The sequence below is a fragment of the Ovis canadensis genome, chromosome 20 (genome assembly GCF_042477335.2).
Source record: "Ovis canadensis isolate MfBH-ARS-UI-01 breed Bighorn chromosome 20, ARS-UI_OviCan_v2, whole genome shotgun sequence".
Classification (NCBI taxonomy): domain Eukaryota; kingdom Metazoa; phylum Chordata; class Mammalia; order Artiodactyla; family Bovidae; genus Ovis; species Ovis canadensis.
This window is the reverse complement of record NC_091264.1, coordinates 30,571,234-30,589,125: the sequence shown is the minus strand read 5'-3', so window position 1 is coordinate 30,589,125 and position 17,892 is coordinate 30,571,234. Positions and strand designations below refer to the sequence as shown.

General features: G+C 58.7%; 1 protein-coding gene across 8 annotated transcripts; it reads right to left on the bottom strand.

Annotated features, from left to right (window-relative positions):
- Positions 1 to 353: 353 nt before the first annotated feature.
- Positions 354 to 16,836, bottom strand: MDFI (MyoD family inhibitor). Of its 8 annotated transcripts, none has more exons than XM_069564404.1 (5): positions 16,622 to 16,836; positions 14,933 to 15,019; positions 7,456 to 7,641; positions 4,325 to 4,549; positions 354 to 1,186 (listed from the first exon to the last, which is right to left on the bottom strand). In XM_069564404.1, the coding sequence occupies exons 2-5, from the start codon at positions 15,006 to 15,008 to the stop codon at positions 930 to 932; spliced, it is 744 nt and encodes a 247-aa protein (XP_069420505.1). In that variant the 5' UTR covers positions 15,009 to 15,019; positions 16,622 to 16,836; the 3' UTR covers positions 354 to 929. The 8 variants fall into 8 exon arrangements, with proteins under 8 accessions (XP_069420505.1, XP_069420504.1, XP_069420498.1 ...); XM_069564403.1 differs by lacking the exon at positions 16,622 to 16,836 and adding an exon at positions 15,739 to 16,091; XM_069564397.1 differs by lacking the exon at positions 16,622 to 16,836 and adding an exon at positions 15,739 to 15,976 and having other exon boundaries at positions 15,000 to 15,019.
- Between the last annotated feature and the right edge of the window lie 1,056 nt (positions 16,837 to 17,892).

The window sequence follows — 17,892 nt, the reverse complement described above, 5'->3', positions numbered from 1 at the left end:
ACTGACACAGGCGTCGCCCTATGCCTCGGAGCCATTATGGCTTCGAGAAACTGGAGTCAGCAGGAGATTAATTAATCAAAACCTGAGCACATCTGCTGTTAATTAATTCTATGCCAGGGGTTAACTCTTCCCTGTCTGGGCTTCTCCATCCCTTTGGCCGGAAGAGGGAAATAAAGGTGGGGAGTGGGTACCCCTCTTCCTTCCTTCCCTCAGGGGGAGACATGAAACAAGGGCGGGGGGGCCCAGAAACCAGGAAAGCCCTATTCATTAGGGAGGGTGCAGGGAGGGCTGTGGGAGTGTTTGCTTTTGAGAGTCCTGGTCCACGGCTGCTACTCATGAGTCCTGAGGAAATCTGAGATGGACATACATCTTTATTTACAGCAACAAATAGAACAGACCCACCCTCCATTCCCTCCCTCTCCCCTTCCAGTCTTTTCTATACCGTTCCCCCCTCCCACCCCACCCTGGGCCCAAGGCCAGCCCTGCCCTCCGGGGTCACTGTATGGGTCAGGCCCCCCCACCAAGACCCCAGGAGGGGGATTGGGGAGGGGTTTGGCTGAGGTCGGGTGGGGTGTGTTTCTTTTCACATTTTGCTGTCCTCGAAGCCTGGGATGGGGGGCAGGGGAGGCAGGCACAGGGGCAGTGAGAGGTAGAGAAGCGCACAGCCCCCGTGCCCCAGCCTCCCCCACGTCCCTGCCCCTCCCCCAACTTTCACAGTGTTCGGCAGCCCTGGCAGCTGATCCAGGAGCAGCTCCCCCTTCTGTGGCCCCCAACTAGGTCCTGGGAAACCGGGAAGGAGGACCGGCACCCCCTCTCACCGGGCTGGGGTTCCAGGAGGGTGCAGGGCTGATGGGAAGGGCCCAGGGGGAGGGGCGGCGCGGCCTGGGGCGACAGCCAGGGACATGGGTGGCCTCTGGAGCGTGCAGGGGTCAGGAGGAGAAGCAGAGGCCGCAGCACTCCATGCAGATCTCCAGGCAGTCGGCCGACTCGCAGCAGGCGTCCAGGATGCCGCAGTCCAGGTCACAGGGCAGGTCGCAGTCAGCACACTCGCCGGAGCCGCAGCAGCAGCAGCAGAGGCATGAGTCCTCGGAGCTGCAGGAGCCGCACGTGGCGCAGTCCAGGACCAGGTTGCACAGCGTCAGGAACTCGCAGAACAGGCAGGACAGGATGCAGTGGACGCAGCAGTCTGCGGGCGAGAGGGCCAGGGGCTCACTCGGTGAGGAGTGACGCTCGTGCAACCCTGAGTACTGGGAAATGGGGGCCCACCTTCCAGGTGACCCCAAGGCACAGGGAAGTCACAGGGAGTGAGGGTCTGAAACCCAGCAGCCTAGATCCTGAGTCCCTGCTTCCGAGGGACCGACTCCCTCGGTCGTTTATCTATTTCATGAACATACCCAGGATGGGTATGTTCCAGACCCTGTTCTAAGTGTTGCGCAGGAATTAAACTCTTTTAAACTTCTAGCAAAGAAGAGTTGATTCACTGGAAAAGACTCTGATGCTGGGAGGGATTGGAGGCAGGAGGAAAAGGGGACGACAGAGGATGAGATGGCTGGATGGCATCACTGACTCGATTGACATGAATTTGAGTGAACTCCAGGAGTTGGTGATGGACAGGGAGGCCTGGCAAGCTGTGATTCATGGGGTCGCAAAGAGTTGGACACGACTGAGTGACTGAACAGAACTGAACTGAAACTTGTAACAACTTCTTGAGGTGGGGCTGTGTCAACCCCTCGATAGAGATGAAGAAACGGAGGCTCGGAGAAGTTTATTCAAAACTGATCCAGGGACTTCCCAGGTGGTCCAGTGGTCAAGAATCCACCTGCCAATGCAGAGGATACTGGTTGGATCCCTGGTCCGGAAAGATCCCACATGCTGTGGAGCAACTAAGCCCAAGGTCCACAGCTACTGAGCTTGTGCCCTGGAGCCTGGGAACTGCAGCTGCCGCACCCATGTGCCTTAGAGCCCTGCTTCACAACAAGAGAAGCAATGAGGAGCCTGCACATTGTGACTAGGGTAGACCCCGCTCTCTGCAGCTAGAGAGAGACTGAGCACAGACAAAAGTGAAATAAATAGATAATCTATGCGGAATCCTACCACCCTGCTCAGCCCTTGCCCAGTGACAGCATCCTCACTCACTCCCCGCCTCTGGCCACCCCTGCATTCACACGGAGGCCAGAGGACCCCTGAAAGACTTCCGTTGGATTCCATCCTTCCCGCCCAGAGTGCTCAGTGGCCCCCAAGGCCCCTCTCCCATCACTCCGCTGTGGCCACACTGGCTGCTCCCCATCCTTGCAGGCACAGCCTCCTTGTTCTCTCGGCGCTCTAGCCCCAGAAACCTGCTCCGCTCACTCTATCTCTCCTCCTTCAAATGTCTCCCCTCGGTGAAGCCTTCCTCGAGCATACTCTTCAATAGTGCAAGCTGCCCACCTGACCCCAGCACCCCCGTCCCCTCCCACAGGCCTGCTCTGCCTCCCTGCCTAGGACTCATCACCTTCCACGGCTTACACAGCTCTGCCACCTACTAGAGTACCAGCATCAAAAGGGCGGGCATCCAACACGGGCACACTGTGGGTGCTGAGTAAATAAATATAAGGGGAAGGAATTGACGCATGCTCCCGCCCTCAGGCATCCAGCTGGACGTGGCGGCGCTGGCCCAGCAGCCCAGGCTCTGAACTGCTCAGCGTGTGGCCAGGGTGCTTGGCTGGCACTCCTCCCAGGGGCCGGGCCATAGGTCGTGTCCAGTTCCCCTGACCAGGTGGGCCCCTGGCATAGGCTGCTGGTCCGGTGGGAGTCTCACACTGCCACGGTGGCTCTGATGACCACACCCCGGACCTGTGTACAGGGAATCTTTTGCAACCCTAAGAACTGTAGCCTGCCAGGCTTCTCTGTCCATGGGATTCTCTAGGCAAGAATACTGGAGTGGATTGCCATGCCATCCTCCAGGGGCTTCTCCCTACTCAGGGATGGAACCCATATCTCTTAGGTCTTCTGAGTTGGCAAGTGGGTTCTTTACCACTAGCACCACCTGGACGCCCCACTAGGAGCCTCACCTCTCCCCAGTCCTCCCCTGGAACTTCATCAACTGGCCGCATAAGCCAGTTCTCACCTCCGTGCTAACGTGCCCTGGCTGGATCCTCCTACTGGTCCTTTAAGGCTCGCTCGGCCACCTTCAGAGCCTTCCCAGACTCCCCGCCCCGGTTTCCGGGGCTGGTGTGGGTATCCCCGCGTTCACTTTATCACTCCTGATATATCGTATTGCAGAGTGAGATGAGCTGTTTGTGTCTCTCATGAACGCTTTATGAAACCAGGTCCTGGGTGCCTCGCACACTGCACAGTGCCTGGCTCATGGGTCATGCTCCGTTAACTTTGTTTCATTTTAAAACATATTTGTTTATTTGGCTGTACTGGGTCTTATTTGTGGTATTCCCTGACCAGGAATCAAACCCAGGCCCCTTGCATCGGGAGCGTGGAGTCTTAGCCACTGGACCACGAAGGAAGGCCTCCCTGTTCACTTTAAATGTACGAATATCCCCTTCATAAATAAGGTTCTTGGGCATAATCTGCTCTGGGGGGGAAGGGTGAAAGTTATGAACATGTCATGTGCAAAGGTGTACGCTGAATTCTGTACACTGATTTCAGGTGTATACTGAATTCTGTCTGCAGAGGACCAGCCAGAGTCTCCCAACATGGAGAGAAACTACTTAAAAGTTCTGGGGTTAAGGCCAAGCATCACTGGGTTACAGGCAGCCATCACCTTGCTGAACTCATGCCTGTGGGGTGGGGGACCTGATTGCCCAGGACAGCCCCCCAGAGGACCTCTGTGCGGCAGGAACAATGGCGGGAGTATCCAGGTGCTCTGACCTCCCACTGCACTTTGCACCTCCCACCTTTCCCCCAATTAAGCATCTGATGGCGCATCATTTTATTCTGCTATTGTGCTCTCACTAGGCAAATGGTCCATTCCTCAAGGAAAATTCGTGTTTCCAGAAATGGGGTGGCTTTGGTTGGACCAGCCCAGATGGTTCCATTCCCTGTTACAGCAACTCTGAGAGAGGAGGGATGAGAAGGGGTGGTCTTGAGAGCTCAGATGTGTCTTCCTTTACCCAGCAAGTGTCCTCTGCAAGGTTCTCTGTCCTGCATCAGATTCCCTGGAGAGCTTGTTAAAATCTAAACTCCTGGGCCCCACCCAGAGGTTTGGACCTTGAGGGCCTGGCGTGGGGATAGGGTGCCACGCTTCTAAGCAACCTAGTAAAGATGCTGCTGCCACTCCCTGCATCAGACTTCGGGAGGCTTCTCCTCTGGAGAGGCGGAGTGGGGCGCTTACCTTCCTGCGCCTGGAGGGGAATCTGGGAGGCAGCGGACTTGGTGCTCCCCTTGCTCTTCTTACTGCCCTGGCTAGCCAGAGACGGGTGCGTCTGCAACTTCCGGTGGGCCTTGGGGCCACCCAGGGCACCATTCCCCGTCCGCCTGGCGCCGCCCAGCTCCGAGGGGTGGCCAGAGCCATTCGCCACTAGTGGGGTGCAGTCCAAGGGGTTCCCCTGGGGCTGGCCTAGAGAGACCATGAGAAAACGGTGATGGAGGAGAAGGTGGGGGATAGGGTGGCCGGCGCAGTCCCCCAGGGATCTGCTCGACTCCTGCTGGCTTCGTTCCTAGATACACCCCAGGTTACCTAGCTGATCTGCATTTTTGCAGATGAGGAGGTGGAGGCCCAGAGAGCAGAACTGACTTGCCCAGAGGTGCATCACAGAATAGCCTCCAAGTGGAGCCTGGCCCCTGACTTCCAGGCCAGGGGTCATTCAAGAACAGACAGAGGTGCGGGCAAGAGGAGAAGCGCAGGGGCCTGCACCCCACCTTCTTACCCCACATGAAATCCACTCTCCTGCTCTTGGGGTCTGGGGATTTTGGTGAGAGTGGTGGCAGAGAGGGGTGGAGGGGCAGCTGGGAAGTAGTTAACTGTCACCTCGGCCCCTGCCAAGCCCCCAGCTGCTTCTGCCCTTCGAGTGCAGGGTGATTCATTGGAAACATCTGTTTGGAGATGAACGCCTTGCCCTGGAATCCAGGGGGGCTCCTCACAACAGCCCCCCCACCTCCTGCTCCTTCCACCCCCAGCTCCCCTGCCCCCGCTGGAAGAAAGTTTGCTGAATGGCCCTTGGGGTCCAGGTGGGGAGCGGGAAAGGGAAGAGGGAGGCCAGTAGGGAGACCTCAGAAGCCAGGAACCCTGGGTCCCCATCCCAGACTGAGGGACCAAACCAGCTATCAGTGGGGTGCGGGGAAAATGGTCCTGGAGAGCATGCCAGCACCTGGTTCCTTCCCTCACCTCACTCAGGTTTGCCCACTTGGATGGTACGGTTCTGTCCGCAAAAGATGAAGGCAAGTGTGTGTCTGTGTGTCTGTGTGTCAGGGCAGGAGTCTGAGAAGGGGTCACAAGAGTTCGAGGACCCCTCTGCTGAGGGCCCCTGACTCCTGGGTGGGATCCTCTGGCCCTGAGGACCCTTAGTAAATGTGTAAGTTTGGGGCACTTCCTTCTCTCCGGCCCTCGGGTCTGGATCCCCAGGCCCCTCCAGGCCAAACCTCCGGGTCTGGACTGCGGCAGGAGATGTCGGGGGGCGGTGGCGGGTGCTGGAGGCTGAGGGGACAGAAGGGGGCCTGACTGGAGGTGCTGGGCCTTCTAGTAATGGTGGGAGCACTTCGCCGGGCACCCACTGCATGCCGGCACTGTTCAGAGCACTCGGGGTGCGAACTGTTCTCTGCATTGCCATGGGGCGGTATCCTTTTACAGATGAGGAAACTGAGTCCCAGAGATGTATAGAAACTTGTTCCAGGTCACACAGATAAGGGTCAGAGGTAGGATCAGCCTGGAGGCTAAAAGGAGGGACTCCAAGGGCAGAGGGGCGAGGAGGCGGGCAGAAGTTGGGAGACAAAGGGCTGAGGAATGATTGCGACTACCACAACCATCACTACCCTTTTAATTAGTAGCCAGCATGCTTTGAGCTGTGACGAGGTGCCAGATACAGGGCTGAGAGTCCTATGTGTAATAATTTCGTTAAGCATCAAACAGAACTACTGTTACTAGCCCATTTTATAGATGAAAAAACCAAGGCCCAGAGAGGGTAAAACTTGCCAGAGCTTCCACAGCTAGGCCGTGGAGTGGGAAGGAGAAAGGAGATGACAAGCTTGGGGGTGGCGGGGGTCAGGGCAAGATGGGAGACAGAGCTGGGAACCTTTGGCCCTGAGCAGCAGCTGGTGCCTGCATCTGGGTAAACAGGGGTAAGGCCATGGGAAGTGGCCAGGCCTGAATCATCCTGCCCCCACCTCTGGGCTCCACGGGGGGGTGGCGGGGTGGGGGGATGACTGCGCTGAGTCCTTGGCCAGCTTTGGTGCCCTCTGCCCTGCTGCCTAAACACAGGCGCAGTGACCAGAGGGCGGGGGCGTGTGGTGAGCTGAGGGCCCCGGGAGATTTGGGCGGACACAGAGCTCGCCTGTGGCCACGGCCGTGGGGGCTGAGTCACAGAGCAAACACCCAGGGCCCATGGACACAGGAGCGTCTGTCCCTTCCAGGCCCTCTCCTCCGTGGCCACGGCGTTTACCTCTTTCTCTCAGTCCTGCTGGTGGGTGTGTCTCGAGGGCAGTGTGCTAGCAGGATTAGTAACCCCGACTTCCAGGGTGTCCAGCTTACCCCAAATGCCCTGCCTGAAAGCGGCTGCATGACTCTGCCATGCCAGCAGGGCAGGCAGGCATAGGACAGAGCCCTGGGACAGGACACTTGAGCTCCCCGGTCTGTGTCCAGGGTGAGGGAGCCTCAGTTTCCTCATCTATAAAATGGGCTTGGCAAGAGCTATCCAGCTGCCTCACTACAGGCTGATTTGGAGAGTCTGAGAGCTCATACAGAAAAAGAAAGTTGAAAAGTACCAATGTGTCCCATAGATTTTGCCGCTCTTACTGGCAATTACAAAATGATTTTGGAAGCCCCTTCCTCTGCTTCTGAGGGTGATGGTGGCGAATTCTCCCCCTCTAGGACCTCCTCGGAGACACGGAGCCAAACCCGGGAACACAGCTGAGTTTTGCTCCTTTCTACTCAGAGCAACTAGAAGCGTCTCTCCTGTCATTTTGCTCTTGACACCCTGAAAGCTGGGCTGCCTCGGGCTCCAATTTCCTGCCCTCGGGCCCCAGCCCTCCTCCGTAGACTGCACACGCTCTCATTCTGAACCACACTGCCTGCAGCCTGTCCACACTCATTCTGAACTAATTTATCCAAATCATTTTGTGGATAGAAATGATGTGGATGTCCTCCTAGACAGCAAGGACAGTGACAATGCCTTACACTCTTCCACCGCCCACACCTCACAGTCCTGGCCCAGGCTAGGCTTCCATGGGCACCCAAAGCCCATCTGTGCTGGACTCCCTAGAGTGACCCCCATTTATTGCCACCCCAAACCCCAGACCCCTAGGACTCACGTGTCACAGCTTCTATGGGGACATCGAGGTCAGTGCTGTCCAGGGCCTGGGGGGCCCCAGGGTCATTGCCTTGGGTCATGGAGGGTGCCGCTGCTTCCTCCAGGGAGCCCTCCTCAAGCGCTGCCTCCACGGGGTGAGCAGATCCGGTCACTACCTCCAGCCCAGGGAGGAGGGATGGGGTCTGGGCTAGAAAAAAGCAGACGACTGAGGGACATCTTCCTGGTGCCCTCCGGCTGGCCCAGCCCTGGTCCCCTCCCAGCAGCCCAGAATGCCCTGAGCCCTCATTCTTGGTCTGTGTACCAGTTACCCAGCGCTTACCCTATCTGGTAACGGTGCCAGCCTCTAAAATAGAAAGTTCTCAAACCACAGCCCATGAGCGAGCAAGGGTGTGTGCACGTGCGTGTGTGTGTGTGTGTGTGTGTGGTCAGGGAGGGGACCAGAGATGCATGGTACAAAGGAAAGTGGGGGAAAGAGGCAGAGACACAGTGCAGGAGAGAACAGACGGTCAGCGATGGAGAGATAGAAACAGGCATCCAGAGTGACGTGGAGAGAGAAAGAATCAAAAGGATGTGAAAGGCAGAAGCAAAGAGAGACAGCGCATCAGAACTCGAGAGACCGGGCACGTAGATGCCCAGTGACAGCCCAGGACAGGCAAGCAACTAAGAGCAAGGCAGTGATGGAGAGAAAGATAAAGATGGGGCCAGAGGCAGAGGCGATGGAGAGGGCGCAAGATACAGATGGAGAAACAGTGAGAAACCAGGGCAGAGAGAGAGGACGATAGCACGAGAAAGAGTCTGAGAAGCCTGGGGTGAGGCGGAGGGGCTCCAGGCAGGAAGAGAGACAGGGAGACGGCCCAAGAGGGCTGGAAGAGGCGGCTGGCAGCCACATGTAATTACAGTGAGCGGCTCGGTCCCTCTCTCCAGGGTGGGCGGAAGGCAGACATGGAGCCACCTTCAAACCCACAGTTCCTGAGGCAGCAGGACCAGGGCCGGCTGGGCCCAAGGAGGAAAGTTCTGGGGGGTGGCACGGGAAGGCAGAAAGGTGACTGGGCGTGGGAAAGCCTGAGGGTGGACAGGAGAAAGTGAGGCCTGGGGTCACAGGGCCAGGGGCCGAGGTGGGGCAATGACGGGGTGCAGCCTGGGCCTCCCATCAGCCCCCAGGTTGTGCAGTGGGAATGACAGGGGCACCCCAAGAGGGTGCCCCTTCCCCCAAGCCATGATGGGAGCAGGGGAGATGGAAATGGAGACCAAAGGGCCCAGGGAGGGGAGAGCCACACAGGGAGCTACAGAGAAAGACGAGAAAGGGTGATGAAATCCAGACAGTAAGAGGTCAGCGCCCACCCATCCACACCACGGAGAGATCACGAGACACACCCGCAGGGACAAAGACTAGTCTTAGAGACAGCAGCGGAGCCAACCGCAGAGCACAGATGGCCTTAGGGACAGGGTCTTTCTCTGAGCTGTCTCCAAATGAGGGCAGGGAGCAATTCAGGTTGGGCACTCGGGTCTAGGGGGCAGGAGCATCTGCAGGGGAGGGGACGATCCAGGGCCTCAGATTCCCCTGGACGATCCTTGTTCCAAAGACTGGTCTCCCATGGCAGGGGGTGGAGGCTCCAGGGGCCCCAAGGAGGTTGCCCAGAGAGCGGCAGGTGTGCTCCAACCTGCCCGGGGAAACCACTGGCCCTGCCTGGAGCTGGGAGCTGGGACAGGGGGAGGGAGCACTGGGGCTGCAGCCACCCCTGAAGGGTGGCACTTATGTGCTGGGAACCTCTCCTGGTGCCCAGGGAGGCAGGGGGTGGGTTCCTCCAGCCCCATCCACTCCTTAAGCTCCTCTCACCACCCGGCTAATAGGTTAATAGGAGGACAAGTGTTTTTTTGCTGGGCCTACGGGAAGCAGGGGAGCAGAGATGACCCCCAAGGGGGAGCCAGGTTGCCCGCCTAGTGGTGGAGGCTGATCTACAGTGGAGCAGAGGGGATGCTGGAGGCCAAGACCAAGGTGAGAGGGAGGCTCACAGCTTGAGTTCTAGTTCCCAGGAAGGGAGGGGGCTGCCCAGCTCCAGCCTCTGGCCCCAGAGGCGTTCTGCCAGAGCCCGGAAGTGGGAGTGCTGACCCTCCCAGGCACTATAATGACAGAGGCCCGAGCCAGGAGCCAGAAGACCCAAGCCCTGGTTTTTACCGGATACCAGCTTGGGCGAGTTACTAGGACTTAGGTCACCTTGCATGAAAAGGGGGCAAGCATGCTTATCCCTCAGGGTTTCAAAGAGTAAATGAAACCCTCAGCAGTACCTGGCACGCAGGGGGCCTCTCCCATACGCTTCCTCCGCCCGTCCCCTGCCTGACCTCTCTCCTCTCCCTTCCTTCCTTTCCTCCTTCCTTCCTGTGCTGTTTGGTGTGACAGCGACGACACACCCCCGCCAATACGTCAAGCACTGGGTGGACCACAGTGCGAAAGACCAGGTCACTGACCCAGGAGCTCTCTGTTGGGGTAGGGGTGGGTGAGAGTCACACACACGGAAGGGCAAGGGTTACAGCACGGGCAGCTAAGGACTGTGGAAGCAGAGAAGGCAGGCACTCATCCCTGGGGTGTGGTGTGTGTGTATGTGCGTGTGTGCGAGTCTAGGAGGCTTCTTGGAGAAGGCAATGCCCATATCGGGTCTTGAATAATCAATCAGTCAGCAAAGAAGGGGGAAAGGAAGTTCTGAGACCAGCAGCAGACCCCAGCGTGAATAGCTGCAGAGTGAACGAGGGAAGATAGAGTAACTGCGTTCTGGGCCTTGTGGTCACATCCCAGGCTTTCTCCTGAGGTCACCAGGGCACACAGAGGTGACACTGCCACTCTTGGAGTGGAAGGAGCCGAGCCTGCAGCTCTCTTGGGCCCCCAGGGTTGGAGAGGGAGGAAATTGAGAAAGCAGGATTAGGAGACGGGTCCCCACCCCGGCCCTCCTCCCCGACATGTCGACTGCCACGCTCTGGGCAGTCTCTCCTCACAGTCACCTACAGGGCTGGTGACCTTGAATCTAGTGGGAACAGGAAATTACAGAGAGCCCAGACGAGGTCCTGAGGAGCCCCCTCCTGCAGGAAGCCTGCCATTCTGGGGTGAGCATCAGACCACGGAAGGAAACTAGGGAGGAAAGTAAAGCCAGTCCAGTTGTCTTGACCTGGAAACACAGACAGACAGGCCTCTTGGAGCCAGAGGGCAGCAGAGGGGACCCAGCAGACGCTGGAGGAGAAACCCTGAGGGCAGAAAGGCAAACTGCAGAGGGCGCAGAGATGGGGAAAAGGCTGAGGAGGACCAAGAAGCGGTGGGGAAACCTGCCTGCGGGTGACGCACGGCCCGGGGGCCACGACGCCAAGATGTTGGACCAAAAGCAGCTCTCACCGCGAGCACACCGGGCAGCAAACCCAGATAAGAGGCCAACCATCAAAAGGCCAAAAGACCCTAGTTTTCCTTCTTGGGACCAGGAGACCCCTGCTCAGCCCCAGAGGGGAGAACATCTCTAAGGAGAAACTTCTGGAGGGTGGGGAGACCAGCAAAGGCCAAGGGCCACCGGGTGGACAAGCAGCTTAAGTCACCTAGGCATGAAGGCACCTGCCCAGGGTGGGGGTGGTGTGAGAATCCCTGGTTGGAGTCCTGCCCTCCCTGGAGGTACCATCTGCTCACCCACAGGTATATCTGCCCCATCTGATCAAACAGCCACTTTTTTTCTGATGTGCACAGGGGTAATTCCCAGGAAATGGCAACCCACTCCAGTATTCTTGCCTGGAGAATTCCATGGACCGAGGAGACTGGTAGGCTGTACTCCATGGGGTTGCAAAGAGTCAGACACGACTGAGTGACTATCACTCACTCACTCCAGGGGTTAGGACTCTGCACCTCCTATATGTCTTGCTGCTGCTAAGTCGCTTCAGTCGTGTCCGACTCTGTGCGATCCCATAGACGGCAGCCCACCAGGCTTCCCCATCCCTGGGATTCTCCAGGCAAGAACACTGCAGTGGGTTGCCATTTCTTTCTCCAATGCATGAAAGTGAAAAGTGAAAGTGAAGTCGCTCAGTCGTGTCTGACTCTAGCGACCCCATGGACTGCAGCCTACCAGGCTCTTCTGTATATGTCTTGAGATGCAGCCAAAATAACAATAATAATAATAAATTAAAAATAAGATAATTGTATACTGGGAGCCAGCCATGAGGTGGGCATTTCTGAGCAGAAGCCCCAGTCCTACACCTCTCTCAAGAGTCTCCAAAGAAGAAATGCAGAAAGGCAAGGGCCCCTATGCCTCGATATACTCTCATCCTTGGCACAGGACAATGCCTTGAGTTCTGGAAAGACAGCCTCAGAAGAGGGTAGAAAGGTCACATTTAAATCCATAAGCCTGAGAGGGAAGCAGAAAGACTTGAGCTTCAGCTGGACCCTGGGCGCTCCCTTTGCTTGCCATTCCTGGACCGAGAGGGAGTTGGGGGGACCTCTTCTAGGTGGGATGGGTTCAGCCCAAGCCTGGAAAAGGCCCACAGAACCCACGTCCTCGAGCTCCCATGCCTGCTTCTTCCAGCCGAGCCCGCTCTCCTGTCTTTGTGGACAGTGGGCCCAGCCTCTCCCCCTGGAGCTCCGACCATCTCTCCAGAGACACCCGGGATCTGATCTGCTCAGAGAGCAGTGACTGGAGACCTTCATCCCAGTCCCTCCTTGACCTGGTATTCAAGGCCTCAGTCTATGCCTTCAACCTAATCAATGGACAGGATCCTGTGTTCCAGGTCGACTGACCTCTCCGTGGTCCCAGGCCACCACTGGGCCTTCTGCCCAATCCATCCAGGCTTCTATTGTCCCTCTGGATCAGAAGGTCCTACCCCTCCCCTCTCCCCAAATCCAATCATCCTTCACCACCCAGCCGGAGGTTCACCTCTTCCTCCAGAAAGACTTCCCTGACCCTCAAGCCAACAGTCTCTCCTCGGAGTGGCCACTTCCTGAGGATTCAGCGCCCAGAGCTCGCTGCTGTAAACTGTAACTGGGAGTGAAGCGTGGGTCCTCAACCAGCCCTCCCCAGCTCTCGCCTGGGGCGGCGTCAGTGTCATCTTTGCACCCCCAGTGGCACTAAGCCAATGTCTGATGGTGAGGACTGAGTTCTGGAGTCTAGAATGCCCCAGGTTGGGAGGAGGAGAGAGAACCAGAAGGTGAGGATTAGGGTTGGCGCCTGGCACCGCGACAGTAAGAACGTGGGCTTGCTTGATACACACTGCGACCTATGGGACACAGGCCCAGGCCACCAGGCCAAGGACTGGAGAGGGCCTGAGCTGACCAGTTAGGCTGGGTCCAGCTGGTTTTATTTTAGGTCTGAAAGCTCCAATTCCCCAGGAAATTCACTTCAGAACCAAGAGCAGGAATGTGACGCCCCAGTGCTGGACAGAAATTTGCTGTGGGTTAGGGAGCCAGGCTCCTGGGGCTCTCAGGGCTGGAGCAGGAGGAGGCCACTGGAGGAGCCAAGGGTGCGGGGGCTTAGCCACCCGGCCCGACCAGAGCTGCCCCCTTGTTCACCGTCTGCATCCTGGGCTGCTGAGGGAGGGGCTGACTTGCTACCCCCCGGGGTAGCGCCATGGCCTTACTGTTCTGTCAGCGCTCAGCAGGGAGCGTGGGGGATTCTGGTCTCGGATTCAGGCGTCTGTGGGGTTTTGGCTGGGTGTCCTGCGGTTTGGGCTTCCTGGGCAGCAAGCTCAATCTCCCAAGGCGGCAGAGCCAGGCCTTCTTGTGTTATGAAAGCCACATTGTCTGGCCCTGCCCAGGCTGGGGAGGGGGCTTGCTGGGGCTCGGGCCTCAAGTTACAGCCCAGGACTTAGCCCTTTCCCAGTGGCCCACCCTGGCCCTTGTCCCGGCTCCAGGCTCCAGCACATTCAGCCCCTCCTCCCCCTGCTGGGGCAAACGGGTCACACAGGAGAGAGGGTCTTGGAAGGAGGGAGTGGAGGAGAGAACAGAGAAGGTGGATAAGCCAGGGAAGAAGGCAGGGGAGATGGGGAGAGAGGTGGAGAATCAGGAGGCCGAGAAAGAGAGAAGGGGCAAGAGACAGAAAGAGCCTTCCCAGGCCCCTGCCCCGAGCTCTCCCCCCAGGCTCCAGAAGCCCATTCCTGAAGGAGTTTATATCCCAGAAGTCCCTACTCCAGGGGCCCCACATTCCGAGGGCAGCCTGAGGGCTGGCGGGATGCGAAGCAGACACATTGGTTTCATGTATGTGCGGGCCCCTGGCCAGCCGTCTGCCACTTGCCCTCCCACCACTTTAGACAGCACCCCCCTCACTCCACAGCCCTGCGTCTCCAAAGGGCCAGTGTCCACACCAGGTAGACTTGGGTCTTTCCAAATGCGCAGACCAGTCCCTATGGGTGGATGTGGAGACTGAGGCCAGAGAGGGGAAGAAACTTGTCCAAGGCCATGCAGCAAGTTCAAGTCAGAGGTTCAGGAGGAGACCTCCATTATTTGGAGACTCAAAGAGGGGAGAAAGGGCTAATGGGGCTGGGTGAGAGGGAGGCAGATGATCAGACTAACCTAGAACTGAGATTAAAGGCATGACATCCAGGCCTGTGCTCCTGCCCGCCACCCTTCCGCCTTCCCCAATAAACCCAAGATGTTCCTGACTTCTTCCTGTTGCTGCTGTCTACTGGGAGCCTCAGCGCACATGTGTATGGTGAGAAGGTGGACAGAGAGCCACATCACCAGGACTCCCCAGGGCCCCTGCCCCCTTCCCAGGTCCCCTTAGGAAGTCGCAAACCCTGGGCAGGGGGGACGCTCCTGCAGGAATAATTCCAGGGAAGTTACAGATCCTGTGTTTGGGGGAAGGGACAGTTCACTTGAGTGGTGGGCACTTGGTTGGGGTGAGTGCCTGAAATAGAGAAACGGGGAGAGAGAAGGGGGGGTGCAGGAGAAACTCTGCGTATGTGTGTATGTGTGTGTGTGTGTCTGTGTGTGCAAGCAGGGGGGAGTGGCGGGGGCTGGCCAGGCCCGGGTGGGAAGGAAGGCGAGCGAGAGGAGATGGCAAGGAGGGGAGGGGCCGATCCTGCAGCCGCTTGCTGTGGACAAAAGTTTTCGGGAAGCACTAGGCTAGGATGGGGGAAGGGAAGGAGAGAAAGACTCAGACACCCCCACCTCCGCCTGAGGCCCCCATAAATATTTACACACTGGGCAGAAACGGTTGGGACACAAATCCCAGACGGACAGACAGACACTGCGGTGTGTGTGTGTCTGGTGTTGGGAGTGGGGAGAGCTGGAGCCAACTTGGCGCGGCCGCTGCCTCCGTTCGGGCCCTGCCCCCATCGTCCCAGCCCTCCACTCTCCTTGGACCCAGTCCCCGATACCCAGATTTCTCGCCCCCACCTCCACTCAGGGTCCTCCGAACCGTCTCCTCACTTCTCAAAGAGGAGAGGGGAGAATTACCAGCCACCCTCCCCCAGCCGCCTGCCCCCGCTCCCGTCCGGTCTTGTTCTGCATCCCTGGTTCCTACCTGGGCCCGGGGCTGCGCTGGGGGCTCCATGGGGCGCGTCGCAGTGAGGGGGGTGCTGGCCACTCACCTGGGACATCGGCCCGGGACCTGCGAGAAACAAGGCTCAGCGGGTGTGGCGGAAGGTCCCCGCGCGCGCGCGCGCCGGGGAAAAGGGGCCCAGGGCAGGGGGCGATCCAGCGGCAGCCGCGCGCCCACCGCCTCCCGGCTCGGTCCGGGACTGACTGACTCTAGTGAGCTGCGCGCCGCTCTCTCGCCTCGCCGGGATCACCGCGCGGGGCCTGCCATGCGCACCGGCCGCGGGCGCCCCAGCCCAGGGGCCACTCGGCTTCTCCGCGCCCCTCCCCTCTCACTCGCTCCGTTCTCGCATTTCGGCGCCAGCGCGCGCCTCTCGCTCCCTCGCTTCTGCCTCCTCTCCCTGCAGCCCCCTCGCTCCTCCCTGGCTCGCCTCGCCTCTTCCCTCCCCTCCTCTCCGGCCCACCCTCTCCCCGCCCCCTCCTCGCCTTCCCAGGCGCCCCCCCACCACGTCCCTCCCCCCGCGCCGGGCTAGGCGCTGCCTGGGCCGGACACGTCTGTCCGCGGGGCGCCGCGGCCGGAGCCCCCACAGGAAGCCGGCTCCGCGCGTTTCCTCCGAGCTCTCGGAGCTGGGCCCCAGTCTCCCCAAATCTCCGCCCCCCTCCCAGGCCCAACTGCCCGGGAAGCTTGCAAAGGGGGCCGCGAGTTCCCCTTCGCCTGCACTAAACTTTGCAAAAGTTTTGGAAAAAGCAAAAGAACGAGAGAGAGAGAAAAACCACGGTGATCACAACTACCTCGTGCCAATTGTCTGAGTATTTGTGGCCCCCAAATCTCGTTGTCCCAAAGATGAGGAGTGATCGAGTTTCTCAGGCACGCTTCGCCCACCCCCTCGGTCCCCGCCCGCGGTCCTAAGCTGTGGCACAGACCGGGTGCCCACCCCGCCAGAAGCTGTCCCTTCGGGAAATCCGGTTGGTGACATTCGAGCCTCCCGTGTCCCAAGAGCAGCCCTCAGCATCCCTGATTCCTCCACCCCCACCAGCCGCACGTGGGAATTTGGGTCAGAAACCCGGCTTTGGAGGCAAAGAGAGGTTCTGGAGTTCAGTCCTTCATTTGGCTCCACACTGGAATCCGAGGCCTTCCAAACTGCGGGGTGCTTGGGAAAGAGGCGAGAGTAAGCCCCTCTTGGGGGAGGGGGGTGTGAGGGAGGGGGTGTGGGGGGGAGGGGCATCCGGGCGACCCATCTGGAATTGAGCTGGATCCCTCCTCAGGGCCGGGGTAGGAAGAAGCTGCGACCAGACAGGCGTGGTGGGGGTGGGGGTGGGGGGGTTAGTTCAGGGACCCTAGCTTGGCACCCGATCCCCGAGGAAGGGGGAGGCGTGGAGCCTGCGGCCCACCGGGTGAGGGGTGGGCGGGCCCGGAGACGATCAGGTGGGCCGCCCGCTGGGGTGACGGCGTCTGGCCGCACTAGACCGAGGACGCCTGGGAGCCGCGTCTGGGCTCCCCACCACGAGGGCCGGTGAGCAATTAGGGAGGCGGCGGCGGCGCCAGGCCAGTTCTCCCGGTTCCGCCTTCCAAGCCCAGGCTTGAAGCCGGGGCTGGGACGCGGGGGCCGAGCTAGGGACCCAGGGCCTCTTCTCGGTGTTCCCCAGCGCCCCCCACCCCGCACTCGCTTCTTACGATGCTCAAAGGTCCTCGTGGCGCCGTCGCAGCCAGGACCACTGTGGCCCCCAGGGGTCTCGCCACCAAGAGGCAGCGTCCCCGCGATGAGCCCAGGTGCCTCCGGCCGGAAGTGGAGGCCCCCAGGTGGGGAGGAAGGGGTCCCACTCCCGGGGCCGGGCTGCCTGTTGCGGAGCCCGGCCTGGAGCCCCGGGAGCCAGCCGGGATCAGGCTGCTGTCTGGAAGTTCTGGGGAGCGGGGCGGATTCCCCTTTCCTCGCAATGGCTGAGTCACCGGGACGCACCCGCGGGGCTTGGCGACTGCAGCATTCTTACCGGTTTACCTGGGCCCCGGAGTTTGGCCTCATCCGCCTCCAAGATTGGAAGTGGAAGGACATAAGGTGGGAGGGGGGTGGGGGTGGACATTGTCTCCAGGGCAGCCTCCACTGTCTCTCTCCTCTCCTGCATGTGCGGCCCCTCCCTAAGCGCAGACCGAGCCCTGCACCATTGACCAGCCCCCCCACCCCTCTTCTCAGTCTCTAACCCCAGCCCCTAAACTCTGGATCCGCCCAGTCTCCCAGCCTCTCTGTCTGAAATCACCTGCTTGGGATCAGAAGTCCCCTGACTCTGGCCCAGCACCAAGTAATATGTCTGGTTTGTTGGAAATGTAAAAACAGGCTTTAGATTTAATCCCACATGCTGATTATACAGGTGTGCTCAGTGTGTGAAAATTCAGCAAGGTGAACATTTACACTGCAGGTACTTTCTTTTTTTAAAATATGAGTATTATACTTGAATAAAAAGTTGGGAAAACAAAAACAAAAACACCCACTAATTAAAATCAGCATTCCAGGACAAAACACAGTATGGTGTGATGACCAGGTGGTGGGGTTTGGCATGGGACTCCAGTTCCAGACTTCAGTTCCACCATCTACCTGTTTTCCTGGGAAGTCCCTTTACCTCTCTGAGCCTCAGGAGGAACACACATTGGGACCCTCCACGTGGACCTTAATAGTTTCAGTGCGATCCAGGATCAGGACTAGGATGAGGTAACCGGGAGACTCTGCTGGGGTGTGAAATTTGGGAAGGTGCCAATATAAAAAACATTGTAATTTGATATTAAAAAGTAAATCAGCAAATTACAGCCCTGCCAGCTAGCTGCCTATTTTTATAAATAAAGTTTTATTGGAACCAGGGCTGAGATTAAAGTGAAAGGAGTGAGATGGGATCGTGAAAATTCAGGTTTAGATCCTGTCTTCATTTAAAATGTTGGCGTTTTGTTCATTAGAGATT